This window comes from Pseudomassariella vexata (genome assembly GCF_002105095.1).
Source record: "Pseudomassariella vexata strain CBS 129021 chromosome Unknown BCR38scaffold_25, whole genome shotgun sequence".
In the NCBI taxonomy this organism is placed as follows: domain Eukaryota; kingdom Fungi; phylum Ascomycota; class Sordariomycetes; order Amphisphaeriales; family Pseudomassariaceae; genus Pseudomassariella; species Pseudomassariella vexata.
Window position 1 is genome coordinate 291,344 of NW_024467980.1, and position 14,490 is coordinate 305,833.

Sequence of the window (14,490 nt, forward strand, 5' to 3'; positions counted from 1 at the left end):
TTACACTCAGATGCGTCATCGCAGATCGAATCTGAGGCCGGTGGGTTGTGGCGACCTCATCGTGATAAAGTAACTAGCCAATGGGACGATGAGAGTTGTGGCTGGTGAAAGAACCCGCACCTCGTGACCCCCAAATTGCAGTTTACCCCAGACTTTGAACCGGTAGCATAAACTACAAACTCCGTCGCACCTACAACTTCTACGGTTACTCTCACTCCATCCTTCGTGTGTCCTCCCGCGCCTCTTAACCTCATTCCTCTCTTTGTCCCAAATTTACCAGTCGCCCGGCAATTGAGTCGAGTCGAGACTGCTCCACGAGCCACTCATCGTTATCCTACCATCCTATGAACTCCTCTGTATCTGACCTTACTCCCGACTCGACCGACGCAATGGCAGCCACGGCTGCTGCGATTTAGAGGGTGGTTGTCATTCGTTGAGAATATCACGATGGCACCACCCTCGACTTGCCTCGTTATATTCCCTTCTCTGTACCGCTAGCTCCACCATCCGAACGTCCGGGTGACTCCTACCCCGACGCAATTTCGAGAAACCCCGCTACCGCTTAGCAAAGCAGCTTTCCGTATCGCTACTTCGCCGCCGCCGCCTATTGGTGCAGCAAATAAACCCAACTCGAACCGTCACCGTAGCACTTGAGATAGATATCCAAGATGCGCCGCCGCAGTGTTGGAGGAAAAGGCTCTCGAGCCGTCGTCAGCATACGCACAGGTCCGACTCCCATCTCCTCAAACCTGACCATACCACTCAGCTCCACCTACCCATCGACCAACGCCTCCGAGTCCGAATTCGACCACTCCGACTCCGTCTCTGCGCTCACCAATAGTATCAGCGCCCTGACTGTCGACGTACCCATCGCAAATGCGCCGAAACCCAAACGGCGACAAATTAAGCCCTTTCGCTTTGTCGATCTTCCTGGAGAACTCCGTCTCAAGATCTACGGCTATCACTTCACCACCACAGGCGAAGTTTTGGACCTCGAAACAGACAATTACAAGCGCATCCATAAACCTCTCTGCCTCCTGCGCACCTGCCGCCAGGTCTACAGCGAGGCCTCGTATCTCTTCTACAGCACCCACACCTTCAGAATCTTTCCTATCTACGGCAAGTTCTTTAGGACCAAGAAACCGCTTCTTGCACGCATGAAGCCTGGCCCAAGAGCATGTCTCACGACCCTTCAGCTGCGCCTGGGACCGGGTTGGAATCGCCCTCCCCGTGGCTGGGTCGTCAATGACGCCCTAGGGCTCAAGGACTGCATCAACGTGAGAAGATTGAAAGTCTTCGTCGAGTGCGACCCCAGTAATGATGCGTTTAAGGGATTTCGCGCTGAGGATGGGTTTTACGAGGGTTTCTCGCAGGAACTGCTCAGAGCGGTGCTGGACGAAATGCCTTGGTGCGAGATTGCTGAGTTTGATGCCAATCCGAGTGTCAAGAAGTCCGGGGCCATGATGACGGGGCTGCTGGAAGTCGCATGTAACAAAGGCCGAAGACTGGCCTGGGGCCCGGAGAAGGGCTGGGATGATGGAGTTGAGAAAGAGGAGGATGTTAAGCCCATCAATCATGGGCCTATTGGTACAGGCATGGTGAATGGGCACCCACACGGACATGAACATGGTTTCGTTGTCGATGGAGGACGTGGACCGGGCATAACGGTGCTCGCTTAGTGGGAGCAGCAATTAGTGCGACAGCATCTAGGGGAACCGTAATGGTGGATTGCCAATCATGGCAAGAATTACTTGGAATGGCGTTAAGGGCTCTGGCATCTGGAGGGAACGGCTCAAGGACTTGACGTAGGGAAGTATGCGACATTGAATGATCGCTCAACACGACTCGACAATGAATTATGGGCAATATTACTCTACTGTTGGAATTGTAGCTCTGATGCACAATTGGTATTCACGCACATTATTCTTACATGATTGTATTCCTCAGAACACAAATACTGCAATAATGTCAGAACAAACAGTCCAGCCAGGATAAAACAGTGTTGGAATGCTTTCTATTGCAGTAATACATGTATGATCTCCCAAATTCACCCTGGTGTGCTAAGTACTCTCTAATTCGGTGAATTCAGCACCAACCTAATACCCTAGGACCAACAACTCTTCCGAGCTTTCTGTGCATCTGTGAATCTGAAATATCTCGTGGCAGCGCGCATGGCCTGCCAAGAGGTTCGACCACACTGTCGTACTCGGCCGGGCCGCTTGGCTGTCGAGGAGCAAAATCAACGAACAATACAAACACTCTTTGGGACAAATCGCTGGTTTCAGACACCAAACTCTCATGTAAGTTTTCATTCGCGCTGATTTTTCGAAGTCCTGGATAGCTCGGTAACGGAGCCAGATGTCGGTTGATGCGTAAGTGGATATCGCTAAAAGGGCGACATGAAGTTGCATTTTGGGAAACTGACCGAAGACTTCCAAGGAGGGTGTTATGCTAGATTGATATGCGGATGTTGGTGGATGGTAGCTGGGTCAGGTTTCTGATAATCTTTACTCCTAGTTATTTGCTTGGATCTCGTCTAGACCGTTGATGAAGAAGCACAAAGTGGCCTGACGTTAGGTTCTCTTGAGAGTCATGTGAGTGTTGCCACATTCCAGTGTAGTCTCTAGTTTGCAGTTTGCAACAGGCAGTAATTATAGCCATGGTACAAAACAACTCCGGGAAGCGATGTAATAATTTATATCAGCATGGTTCGTAGAAGGCCGTTTACCAAGTATTGGATTTAGCTACCCGGTTACTAAACATAGCAGCGAGATGCTATAGGTTTATGTGGACAATACCGGAAAGACAGCTGTATTAGTAATGATGATGGCGGTGACTCCTAGGAATCTGTAGCTACAAAAGAGCTATAGATAAGATGAGATAAGCAGCTCAAGAGGGTCAGATAGCTAGCTAACCAAGCTTCCCCAGTACAATTATTCACACCCCATATACTCACGCATCATATAACTAAACATTCGTAAAAATAACTTATTTGATAGTCTAATAAAGTTTTTCTCTACGATTTCCATCGAAGTATTTAGAGGCTGGACCCTCCTTAACTTCTCTAGAAGGCATATTACTCATCTCTATAGTAAAGCGTATTAGTGAGGCAAGGGACGAACAGAGTGATTAGGTTAGACGAATAGGGGGGCTGGGAGGCATTCGAGGGATACGAGTCACTACTCGGCTTGTTCGTTGTGAGCTTATTTCTTTTCTTCCCTAGTCTCTATCCGAGGTAGCTCTTTTATATTTCTGGGAGATCGCCTTCGGGGCGACTGCGTGGCATACTATAAGTGAGGAACCGGCAGGGCCAGCTAAGAGCCTGATGGGGATACAGAACGAGTGCCTCCGGGTAGTCTGTGGCGCCCACAAAGCGACGCCGGTTCGCCACCTGGAAGCAGAAGCAGCAATCCCGCCACTAGACCTCTATCTTAGTGCCCGGGCTGCTAAGTTTGAAGAACGGCTACGACTTAGCGGGAAGAGAAATCTGCTTCGCAGCGCGAGCGCTAAAGCGTCACATATACTCCGGCAGGATAGGCCGGCGAAGAGGAAGCAGGCGTCGCAGCTACTCCGACCGGCAGGGTACACTATGGAGAAGGAGGCCCGGGGCTCCGAGTGGATGAGTGAGGAAAAGGAGGTCCCGGCTGCCCTCCTCGGCCACTGGAGGAAGAGATGGCTCACCGGAGCAGAGCATCACGATCGCCAGCGACGCGCTATCGCTGAGGAACCGGAGGGCCCTTCGATGCAGATACCGAAAGGGGGCAGGTATTTCGGCCTGAACCGACTGGAGGCGTCTACGCTGTGCCAGATCAGGACGGAAAAAATAGGACTAGCAGCCTTCTTATTCAAGACAGGGGCTTTTGGCGTGTACTCGCCGCTATGCCGCTGTGGCGATGCCCCTGAGACGGCAGAGCACGTAATCCTCTTTTGCGGGCTGTTAGAAGGACCGAGGGAACGATTACGGGCCGCCATCACACCACGGCCACTATACTCTCGCAGAGACCTCGCAACGGCAACAGGAGAACCAGTAGTTAGTGGGACTATTGTAAGATGGCTGCTAGGGACGGGTCGGACAGCTTCAAGGCCCAGATAGCATCGATCTTCTCAGGGGGGACTTTGTTGGTAGGTTGAGAACCAACGTAGTATGGTAGTGAACGCAACGCAGTCGCCAATAGGGCGAACCGACGACGCAGCGTATGTATTTAGTCCAGCCATTAGGGCACGGTTTGACATACGGGAGTACTAGTAGAGGTACCGGGGGCTTCGAGCCTACGGCGTATTTAATAATAATAATAATATTTCTGGGAGCTAGAGACTAAATTAACAGGCCTCAGTACATCCGCCTATCCCTAACCACCGGAAAAAAATACCAACGCTCTCGCCTCAATACTCTACCTAGGGAGGTGTTCCTCGGGACAATCAGGATGAGGAAACGCTGCGTGTGGAATTCCTACAGGATAACAAATCCAATTATTCAGTTAATCACATAATAAAGCAAGTAATCTCTCACTATGTCCCAACCCGCCAATGCCCTCCAACTGCCCCTGCACGAAGACCAGGGTTGCCCCTGTTTGTCATAGCTTATTTCCTTGGGAAGTCTGCTTTATAACTGCTCACGATTTAGCGACTGGGGAACAAATTATGAAAGGACCTCATTGCTATAGGAACTCTTCAACTTTCCAACTTCAAGTCGCAAATATTACCTATAATATTCAGTTGGTCGCTACCGTGCATACTTCTCAAAGATGGAGCTGGATTTGGCCACCCCGACATGCCGTGAAGCCACCACGTCTGTTCAAGGGAAGTATTGGATTGTGGGCAAATGTTCTTGTATTGAAAGTGTCATGATCTCTGGAGAGTCCTGAGAGAAGTGAATGGCGGCCATAGGGGCCTTATATAGACAGAAATGACTGATACCTACCCCACAGCCAGGACTTATATGGTTTAATGGGTAGAGGTCATATTGACCCATACTTCGTACGGTTTGCGGCTTTAATTTTCTCCTTGACTTGGCAGTCTTGATAGAGAAGCCTTGAAGGTCCAACAGGAAGAAGCGACCTTTCGAAGGGCGACGTCGGTTTGGCACTGGCGATGTAGACTTGATACCATTTTGAGTATAGTCAGGGAGGGGATGTCTCGAACTCTATTTCGAACCCCCAAATGTCTTTTGGCCCTAAGATTAGTTATGCTGCATAACACGTAATACCGTAGGGATCGGTAATGGATGACCAAGGAGCCATAGAGACGGGTTTCTCGGTAGCGAGGTATTCGAATAGCGTGGAGTTATCGTACGCACTACGGTTCTTGACAACGTAGTACCCAAGTATCAGAATGCTGGACTGTACACTATAGTTCTCTCACCAAGCAATTATGTCAGGCCGACAAAAATATCAACCCCGGTCAATGCTTCATCGCTAGAGCAGACATGATTTTGTGTTCGTCAGTATCGATCGCACTACCCCGACAAGATGTTTTATGTTCCACACAAAATTGTTTCTCCAGTCACCGAGTTCTCTGGACCTCCGGTTTCAACGCTCTTTCCCGTTGCTGTCATAGTTATTATGCGATCTGCAACTCCGTTCTCTGCTAGCGCAACTTCAAGTTTCAATGCTCTTCTGTGATTTTTTCAGCCATCAACAACTGTACCGACACGACTTCCACCCTGAGAAAGGCTAAAGAGGCTGGGGCAGACTTTCGAAAATAGCGCCAATTGGGACGCCAGGACTTCTATCCGCTACCATGGTTTTGTTGTCGGTCCGACGCGCCGAGAGACTTGTGGTATTCTGTTATACTGCTACATTTGGCTGCAGCAAAAGGCTTAATTGATGTTGTCGCTTTCTACCTTTGGCAGGGCTTCTATTTCAACGCCTCTTTTCTTTCCCTTTGCTGCGGCAGAGGTGTGATGGCAATGAGGCTGATGGGCTGGAGGGCTACCCCTGCCTTTCAGTGATTTGGAATCAACGACTTGCCTCTCGCCGACGCCACTGATCTTGGGCATGTTATCACGTATCTCGTACAGGACAGAGGACTTGATATAAATTACGAAGATATAAACGGGGGTACCCCTCTAATTTACGCTTTACTAATACCATTCACGGCAAAGCATACGATCTTGCATCTAATGAGCCACGGTGCAGATGTGAATAAAAAAGAGTTTGCGGTGATTTTCATACGAGCCCGCTGATCATCGCTCGTCTGGTGAAAAGTTTTTACTTGCTGAAGCTTTTGGACGGCGGCACCAACATAAAAGTGAGAAACGGATGCGGTCACTCCCGGCTGGGGTTCCTTTGACGACTACTACGTTCATTGTAAGAGGTCCCATGCGGATAATGGGGTGTGGATGATCTTTGAGAATATATCTGATAATAATAATAGCAAGATATGTGACTTGGACATTGCATAGCACGACATGAAGGATAGCGGTGATTTCCATATATATTATTGTTAGGGGGGTGTATTGGAGCCGCAGCCGGCTGAGCTCTACATTCATGATGGTTCACCTTGAATTTCATGTGTTTGATCGGACCCGTAGAGCTAAAATCGACATCTTCGCGATAACGCATAGACATAATAATTGATAGACTGCTACGGTGTTATAAGATGTGAACCCAGAATAAGGGGAGACCAATTGCTCTCTGCCCAACAACTGAACCAGTAAGTTAAATAAAAATACAATTTAAAACTTCAACCCAGCTACTCAAAGAATCAAATCTCCTATTCCTGCAACTCTAAGACACTCGACGGACTCTAAACCCAAACTCCATGCTCTCAACGTCGTAATTCAGTTTCTACTACACGCCAGTTGCCAAGTCCAATCTAGTTTACCAAAACAGTATTCAAAATCCCATCCGGCTCACCACGTCCATCATCCCCAGCAATCAGCGCAGGAATACACCCAAGATCATCGCCAACCAACCGGGCCTTCTCGCACTGATCGCCGGAGAACGAGCCGGTAGCACAAGTAAGCTTGGGCATGAAGGTGAAGTACCCGCTATCGCCGGCATCGATAGTGAGCGAGTACGACTTGCTAAACGACGTCTGACTCTGCCAGTTGTTGCTGTGCGACCAGTCGTGGCCGACAGCGGCCAAAAACCCGAAGAAACCCCCACCGCCCGACACGGATGTCGTCTGCTTGTCGGTCGTGCCCACCGTGGTGCCGGCCGTGTACTCGCCTGTCATCGGGCAACCAAGCTTGCTGTCAGTGGGGCAGTCGACCTGTGCGCCAACTTTGACCTGTGCACCGTAGCGCGTTTGGGTCTTGCCGTCCGTGGCGGGGAAGGTGCAGTCTGTGTTGCGCTTTACGGGGACGTTGTGTCCCATGAGGGGTGCACGTTTGATTTGCGTGATGTCGGATGCCGCCGGGAGAGTGCGGACGGCTGGGGCTGGGGCGGAGGCGGGCTCTTCCTCGCGCTTGGTGACGATGAACTTGGCGCATTCATCGCCGCAGCAGTGGCTGAGGTGGTTATTAGTGTCTGGTCTGGCATAAAACATGACGATATAGGCCAGGAATATCACTTACATCTGTCCAAAATCCTGGCCTAGTGTAAGCCGAGCACACCCAGACGCGCTGTTGATGGAGCGGTAGTACTGGAAGCAGGGGCCTTGAAGCCGCTCTGGTCGCCAGGAGGCGGCGGGTTGTAGAAGATGAGCTGGCAGCCTTCGTCGATGGGCGATGAGTCCAACCAGACCGCGTACTGGCTGTTGCCGATCGTGGGCCAGCCGGGAAGTCCGATGGATGCCGTGGAGCACCCGGGGTCGTTGGGGTCGTCAGCCTGGAAGTGGTCCATCGAGAAATACTGCTACGTAAGCGATAGGGTCGCTTCTGAGCCGCAGTCGGCCGAGCTGTAGAAGTTCCAGGTTTTGTCAATGTTTTGGGCTGCCGCTCGGGAGGCTAGGAGGCCTAGTGCGAGGGTGGTGGTGATGGTTCCGATGGCCATGATTATGAAGTGGGAAGTGTGAGTTATGCAAAGTCTAAAGAGTAGGAAGTTGAGGTTGTGAATTTATTGCGGAGGTGTGAAGGTGTGAAGGTGTGAAGGTGTGAAGGTGTGAAGGTGTGAAGGTGTGAAGGTGTGAAGGTGCGAAGGTGTGAAGGTGTGAAGGTGTTGTTGAGATGAGACAGAGAGGTGAAGCTCTGCGTCTGATTTTTGCTAATAGAGAAATCTAGACCATTACATGGTTGTTCCCCCCTTCCCTTGGCCATGTGGATTTCAGAGCTGGCCTACGATAATCCAAGGGATTCAAATTAGATTAGCAGAGTGTCGCGATATTGGCCAAGTCCACACTTGCCCCTGAGATCCCAATGAGCAGGAGCATCGCAATTCTGGCCTCTAGGCTTCTGTGGATGACAACATCGAAAAAGAGGCTGTACTGCATTCACTATAGATGGGTGCAATAACCTAGCTGTGGGTTAAGGTGTGACAAGCATTCCTTCAGCCTTGGTCAAATGGCGTGATGAAGCCAAGCCGGGCAAGGTAGCTTGTGCAAGTCAAGTCTAGAACACCAAAACGTGCAGGGTATCCCTGATCGACCCCGTTATTTACTGTAGATTGATCCTGCGGGCTTGGCTTTATTTTCGGATTTCGGATAACCGGTGGATCGGATCTGACGATCTGACGATCTGACGATCTGATGATCTGATGGTCATGGGTGGGGGCTACGACCCCAGTTGTATGCGGTACAGATCGGAACCAGGGCCAGACCAGCGGGCAGGAGGGAAAAAACCATCACGAAAAATCCTACGATGGCATGAAGTGCTTCTATTCTGACGACGCAATCTTGAAAGCCAGAAATGGCATGCATAGCCCCGGGCCTTACCGGTATAGGAAAACCTCTTCACAAATGCGGCGCGATATTCCTTCTACTTTTCGACCAACATTATAGGAATGTAGGCGAAGGCTTCGTAATGGACAACATAGGGAAAAGGGGCACGGAGGTCTTCTGAAGTGTACTCAGACGTCACAATAAATATATCAAGGTGATACACCTCCACAAGAGTTTAACATTTTCATTCTCATCACCCAAAACAATCAATCACCCACGATTCAACTCATCGCCTCATCTTACACATTTATATCTTCTCACATTTGCACATCTTACACTCAAGTCGCCTTCATCTTCAAAGGCATTTCAATTCACTCCAATCAACAAACAATCATCCCAAAATGCACTCCTTTAACTTCCTCGCTACCGCCGCCCTGGCCTTCGCCAGCGGCTCTCACGCCTGGCTCCTAGAGTTCTGGGAGACCCAACCTTTGTGCAGCAAGCCAGTCGGGTCGGTAGCAGACACCACCCTCGGCGGTCTGCCAGGCCAGAACAATACATGCATGACACTCTTCCCAGGCATCAGGGCGATGAAGATCTCTGACTGGGAAGCTTCAATTCATACCTCTACTCCCCAACCCATCCATCTTTCATTCTAACTCATTTCTGATAAACAGGGACAATGAATGCGTCGTCAACTTCTACTCCGCCAACGACGGCCACAGTCTTTGCTCCGGTAAACCAGTCTGGAGCAAGAGCAAGGAGGACATCGATGCCGAGGGTATACTGGTGGAAGACTCTATGGCTTGTATTACTGGTCTCTCTCAGTATGAAACGGACCTTGCGGCTTACATCTGCCCTCCTGGAGCCGGCGCTTCGGACGATGACGCGTGATCGGTTCTATCTGGTCGACATGATTTAGGGAAATTGGGAGATTTGTATTTGAGATACGTTTACTTGATTTATTTTTCTTCTGGGTTCGGTTGGCAGTTGAGGATTGGTTTGGTTAGAGCCTGGGGTGTGCTTTGGTTTATGCAATAGGAACATTATTTTGTGTTACGAATCACTGATCTTGCAAATGCTCTTATTTTACATTGCTGATAGAAGATAAATCGCGCAAATGCCTAGTTATTTCCTTCTCTTTTTAGCCGATGTGGCTTACTCATAATCTCGTTTCCGCTACATGAGACTCCGTGTCGTGATACATTCATACTACACGCACAATCCCGAATTTGTAAATCCTTTTGTGAGTTGCCCAAAGGTCCGTATTGGAATATGTCTGAGTAGTTACCCCAGTTGTCGTGTCAGTCGGCTGTCTAAGTCATTCGGGCATTCATTTCTGGGGTTTCCAGCCAAGCTGCTCTTAGGAGAGAACATGGGCTAGCATCAAATACGACGGTATACACGTCTTAGACCGCAGTCCCGTGCCAAGGGGCCAAGAAGGCTTGTCCTACTTAAGCATCAAGGCAAGGTTCTTTGGCAGCTGAGGGATCATTTAAAGAAGGCTAAGCAATTGGCCCAGAATGCTTCCCACGACCCCTTAACGATAATCTCCACAGTCAAATTGCATAAGCGGCAGGGTTCCAACGTTCGACAGGGGCCTACCGCAGCTGGACGGCACAGCACACCTAGGCGCTGGGATTTGGAATTTGGAAATGCCTCCATGCATGGCACTTGTGCTATTTGTTTTGTATCGTTATAGAGCAAGTATCTGATATGCAGAGCTTCACACGACGTCTATTGAATCCCACCAGTTTTTGAACTTTTCATTATATTACAGGTTTCTATTACAAAGCCTTCCCAGTTGGACAAACGCCCAACATGAAGCTGACCCTGATTCTAGCCACCGCCGTCACGGCTGCAATGGCGAACACGTATGGTCCTGTGGTTTTCTTCGACACAAAGTTCCCGTCTAACACCGGAGCTTCCCATCAGCTTCCAAGTCATTACCTCCTTACACAGCCCTAATTAAGCACTTGTTCGCTCCCAAGTTTTTCGAAACCCTTCACGGTCACCATGTGTTACTCTATGATCAAGTCCGCGGCCTTGGCTGTTCTTTCTTTGGGCTTCGTCTTCTCCGGTGTCAACGCCGCTCCCACCAGAAACTCAAAGGATCTCGCAGTTAGAGCTGGAGGTCCTGATAGCTGGAAGCCCAAGCCCGTACCGGTAAGTACCCTACCCCACCACAGCTCTTTCTCAGTGGTCAACACCCTACTTATTTGGAGAGGCGATGGTTGAGAAAAGAACTCTTACCTTGTAGAAATCGTATACTCCCTGATCAGGGTGTTTGATGCTTGATAAGAGTTGTCTCGGTATCCAATACTAACACCGAAAATTGCAAGGCCGTATTCGACAGGGGCTTCTACAAGTCTTTGGATACCATGCTCTCTGGTCCAGTTCGGGGCAACTACTCCGATATCAAGGCGAAGTCGGCCGGTTCGACATCTTTTGATACCAAGGTGGACCGGATTAACATCTTCAAGAAGAAGAACACCATCACGTTACAAGATGGCGACAACGACAACGACCCGACGCCCGTGGAAAACCAGCAGAGTCTCTCGGAAATCATGACGGCGCTGTTCGAGGCCGACACCGGCACTAAGATCACCAACCTCAGCGTGATCAAGTTCGACACAGTCGTCGAGAAGGATACCCGCGCTCAGATTGACGCCGCCTACGCCAAGCTCAACCTCGACCCCGCCACCGCTAGCTTTATTGTGAGGAAGGACTCGGTTGGTGCCGAAAAGGAGGCTTGGGACCTTATCAACTCGAGCAAGTTGTTGCCGGCACTACTAACAAGATGATAGTCCAGTTCAGCATCCCCAAAGGTGTTGCTCAGTTTGACGTCTCTCCCAACCGGGTCTTGGTCGTCACCCTGGAGTAGATGGCTGGGCTTAAGATGTTTGCGAGCTTCGCAAGCTACACTGGTGCTGAGTTCCCGCATCGGGTTCGGGAAGTTTGGGGTTGGTTTTCTGTTGTAGATGGGATCCTAGCGTGATTATCTTTCTTGCGTGCTGCGATTTATGAGGGATTATGTGTGCTCTTTGGTTGTCTGGGATGAGGGCTGGCACTCTGCTGAAGTATTGAAATAAAATACTTGTTCCTGAATTATGCTAGGTAATACCCTCTGCATAATGCTTTCGTAGGAAGTTGGACACAAGATTTGGAAGGAATCTCGTGAAGACAATGTTTCTGCATTAAAACTTTGCATGTCCCTAAATGGTAGTTAAAGAGATTTGCGAGTGCGAATCTCCATTATTGTTGTAGGATTTATTCAGCAGATATTACTGTGGCCGACTAGTTCTACTGTCTTCTCTATTTCTAAAGCAGTTAAACAAATCAAAACCTCCCAATTTCATCTTTAGGCAAATCGACTTGTTATACCAAATGTTCAGGGCTAAATCTAGCACTTTGAGACTAGATAATTAGACGCAAAACTAGGCTAGCCTTGACTATTTTTAGGGGTACAATACTGAATCCTGGGTTTCGGCATTCTTAATTAGAGCTCTCTTGGAAACTCCTTACACTGAATCAGAGAAGACTTAAAATTGAGAGCTATGGAAGTACAGAATGCGAGGATACGTAGCAAAAGACTGATAATCTTTGCGTCCTGGATGAGGTAAGAGCATACAGTCGTCGATCCTTAGCCACGGGTTTCAGGGGTGCGCACAGCCCCAAACCCGCCAGGTTGGGCGGCTGCAATGTCGCTTCGATAGGTAATACCTGCCGTGAAGGGCCCCCACCAATCTGCGAATGCCCTATAAATACTTGAGTAATTTGGGGGTTGCAGTGATGCGCTCTTCCAACATGCATTTGCCATCTTTCCCTGTTTCAGTTTGAACCCCTATACATTGCGCTGAAATAAGTGAAGGCATCAGCGTATAAGACCGGGAGCTCGCCCACCTAGAACCCTCAGTTCAGAACCCATTTCTTGATTAGCCATTAGCGAAGTCAACCTTACTCCATCAATCTGTGTCTGAGATGTTGGAACGGGGACATCAAGGCACAATGCACATCTTCGACATTCCACCTGAGCTCCTACACAAAATACTGTTCTTCGCCACGCTCTCTTGCGGCGTCACGAGAGCGTTGAGACTGAAGCTCGTGTGCAGTAGGTTCTATCCCGCTCATCTCCACAGCTACTCTACATCGCCAGTTCAAGGTTGCCACCTGCAATCCCAGCGACTAATATCTGTCCAGGAACGTTCTACGAAACCGTCCCGCCCGCGCTGTTTGAGACACGTCTACTCGATGACTTTGCTGAGGGTGGGCGCTGCGGGCGCCCCTTATGGCTACAGGACTGGCGCGTGCGACAACTCCATGGCGCTGAGAAAACCTGGCATCCTTACCTAGCATATCGCGTTCGCAATGAGAACGACCCGACTGTGGGCCGCTTCGTCGAGATCCGGCGAATCGCTGAGGAGCTGTGCATAGAGACGGACTCCGATATCGACACCACGGTCGACGCACTCTGCTGGCAGGCGCTTGAATATGAATCCTTCCAGCCTAGCCTACGGAAAGCTGAGTATCACGGTTATGTCCCAAACCACAAGCTGAATCTCCTGAGCGCAGCGGCCTACTTGGGGCACATCTCTCTTGCGGAACGCTTACTACTAACCGAACCCAACCTCTGTCCCGACGAGCACAATCTCCTCTTTCCGTCGCCCATGCGCCTGGCCGCCTTGGCCGGTAATTTGGACATGTGCGAGCTATTCCGCGAGCACGAGAACTCTCCAAAAGCCGAAGAGAATGGCGAGAAAATGTGGAAGACAGAACGAATGTGGGAGGCGGTAAGGGGCTACGCGGAAAGCGGAAACCTAAACCAAATCCGTCAAGTGATCAAACAGCCAGGAACGACATTCAAGCCGCCGTTGAACACAATATATCTCACCAGATCCCAACAAGTGTACCAGTACCTCGTCGAGAACTCCGAGAAGCCGGTTCTGCCCCCGCGCGATCTCACTACCCATCTAGCGCAGCACGCCGAGTACGGAAACGTGGAAATGGTGCGGTACCTGCTAGATGCCGGAGCCGACATCAACGGGTTAATGCGCTCCGATGGATATCCCCTCGTCAACGCGGCGGGCGAGTGCCACGACGACGTGGTGGATCTTCTAATCGAGCGGGGAGTCGACATCAACAGCGGGGAAGACCACCAGCGCGGCTCGGCGCTGTGTGCGGCGGCCGCGGCGGGAAGTCTGATCATGGTGCGCAAGCTTCTCGACCACGGCATCCGCGTCGGCGAGGGCCACACCTGGGCGATGCGGCATGCCGTGCGCCGGGAACACTATGCTATGGTAGAGTTGCTGCTCGAGAGGGATGTGGCTGATCGGGGCAAGAGGTCTTTCTTGGTGCAGCATGCGTTGGATGAGGGTTTGCAGTCTATGGCTGAGTTTCTTCGCAGGTTGGGATTGACTGAGGAGCGTAATAAGGATTGGCGGCAGCAGACTGAGCTGGCTCCACCGTAGCAAATCATTGAGCAGAGTAAATCTTGCAATGTTGCTCTTTTAGGGAGAAAGGTTAGGAGCACAAACAAGCAACGTCGACACTTCCTCCTGGCAGGCTCTTCGAGAATTGACTCTAATACGAAACCATGGTCTCGCTGTACTTAAGTAGAAGTTTTTGATCTCTAGCATGTTAATGGACCACCTTCTTAGGGCCGTTATTTTAGTGCCTGCAAATGTTTTCAAATTCAATCTTGTCTGACTTATTGTAAGCAATAACGAAGCA

At 50.1% G+C, this 14,490-nt stretch overlaps 5 protein-coding genes across 5 annotated transcripts; 4 read left to right on the forward strand and 1 right to left on the reverse strand.

The window, feature by feature from the left end:
- Window positions 1-447: 447 nt before the first annotated feature.
- BCR38DRAFT_461875 (uncharacterized protein) lies at window positions 448-3,105 on the forward strand (the record flags this gene model as incomplete). Its single annotated transcript, XM_040862575.1, has 3 exons — window positions 448-488; window positions 767-1,559; window positions 3,010-3,105. The coding sequence occupies 3 exons, from the start codon at window positions 448-450 to the stop codon at window positions 3,103-3,105; spliced, it is 930 nt and encodes a 309-aa protein (XP_040709868.1).
- A 3,532-nt stretch (window positions 3,106-6,637) lies between these two features.
- BCR38DRAFT_478996 (uncharacterized protein) lies at window positions 6,638-7,787 on the reverse strand (the record flags this gene model as incomplete). Its single annotated transcript, XM_040863127.1, has 3 exons — window positions 6,638-7,453; window positions 7,520-7,538; window positions 7,589-7,787. The coding sequence occupies 3 exons, from the start codon at window positions 7,785-7,787 to the stop codon at window positions 6,817-6,819; spliced, it is 855 nt and encodes a 284-aa protein (XP_040709869.1). The 3' UTR covers window positions 6,638-6,816.
- Window positions 7,788-8,709: 922 nt separating this feature from the next.
- Window positions 8,710-9,897, forward strand: BCR38DRAFT_451880 (uncharacterized protein). The gene has a single exon (XM_040861491.1). It carries the CDS (start codon window positions 9,162-9,164, stop codon window positions 9,417-9,419), a length of 258 nt encoding a protein of 85 aa, XP_040709870.1. The 5' UTR covers window positions 8,710-9,161; the 3' UTR covers window positions 9,420-9,897.
- An 879-nt stretch (window positions 9,898-10,776) lies between these two features.
- BCR38DRAFT_490926 (uncharacterized protein) lies at window positions 10,777-11,644 on the forward strand (the record flags this gene model as incomplete). The annotated part of the gene is made up of 3 exons (XM_040864593.1): window positions 10,777-10,926; window positions 11,103-11,496; window positions 11,568-11,644. 3 exons carry the CDS (start codon window positions 10,777-10,779, stop codon window positions 11,642-11,644), a joined length of 621 nt encoding a protein of 206 aa, XP_040709871.1.
- Window positions 11,645-12,768: 1,124 nt separating this feature from the next.
- Window positions 12,769-14,228, forward strand: BCR38DRAFT_414772 (ankyrin repeat-containing domain protein; the record flags this gene model as incomplete). The annotated part of the gene is made up of 2 exons (XM_040858966.1): window positions 12,769-12,871; window positions 12,961-14,228. The coding sequence occupies 2 exons, from the start codon at window positions 12,769-12,771 to the stop codon at window positions 14,226-14,228; spliced, it is 1,371 nt and encodes a 456-aa protein (XP_040709872.1).
- Between the last annotated feature and the right edge of the window lie 262 nt (window positions 14,229-14,490).

Coding starts and splice junctions, on each gene's coding strand:
- BCR38DRAFT_451880 (XM_040861491.1), top strand. CDS start 9,162: ATGCACTCCTTTAACTTCCTCGCTACCGCCGCCCTGGCCTTCGCCAGC.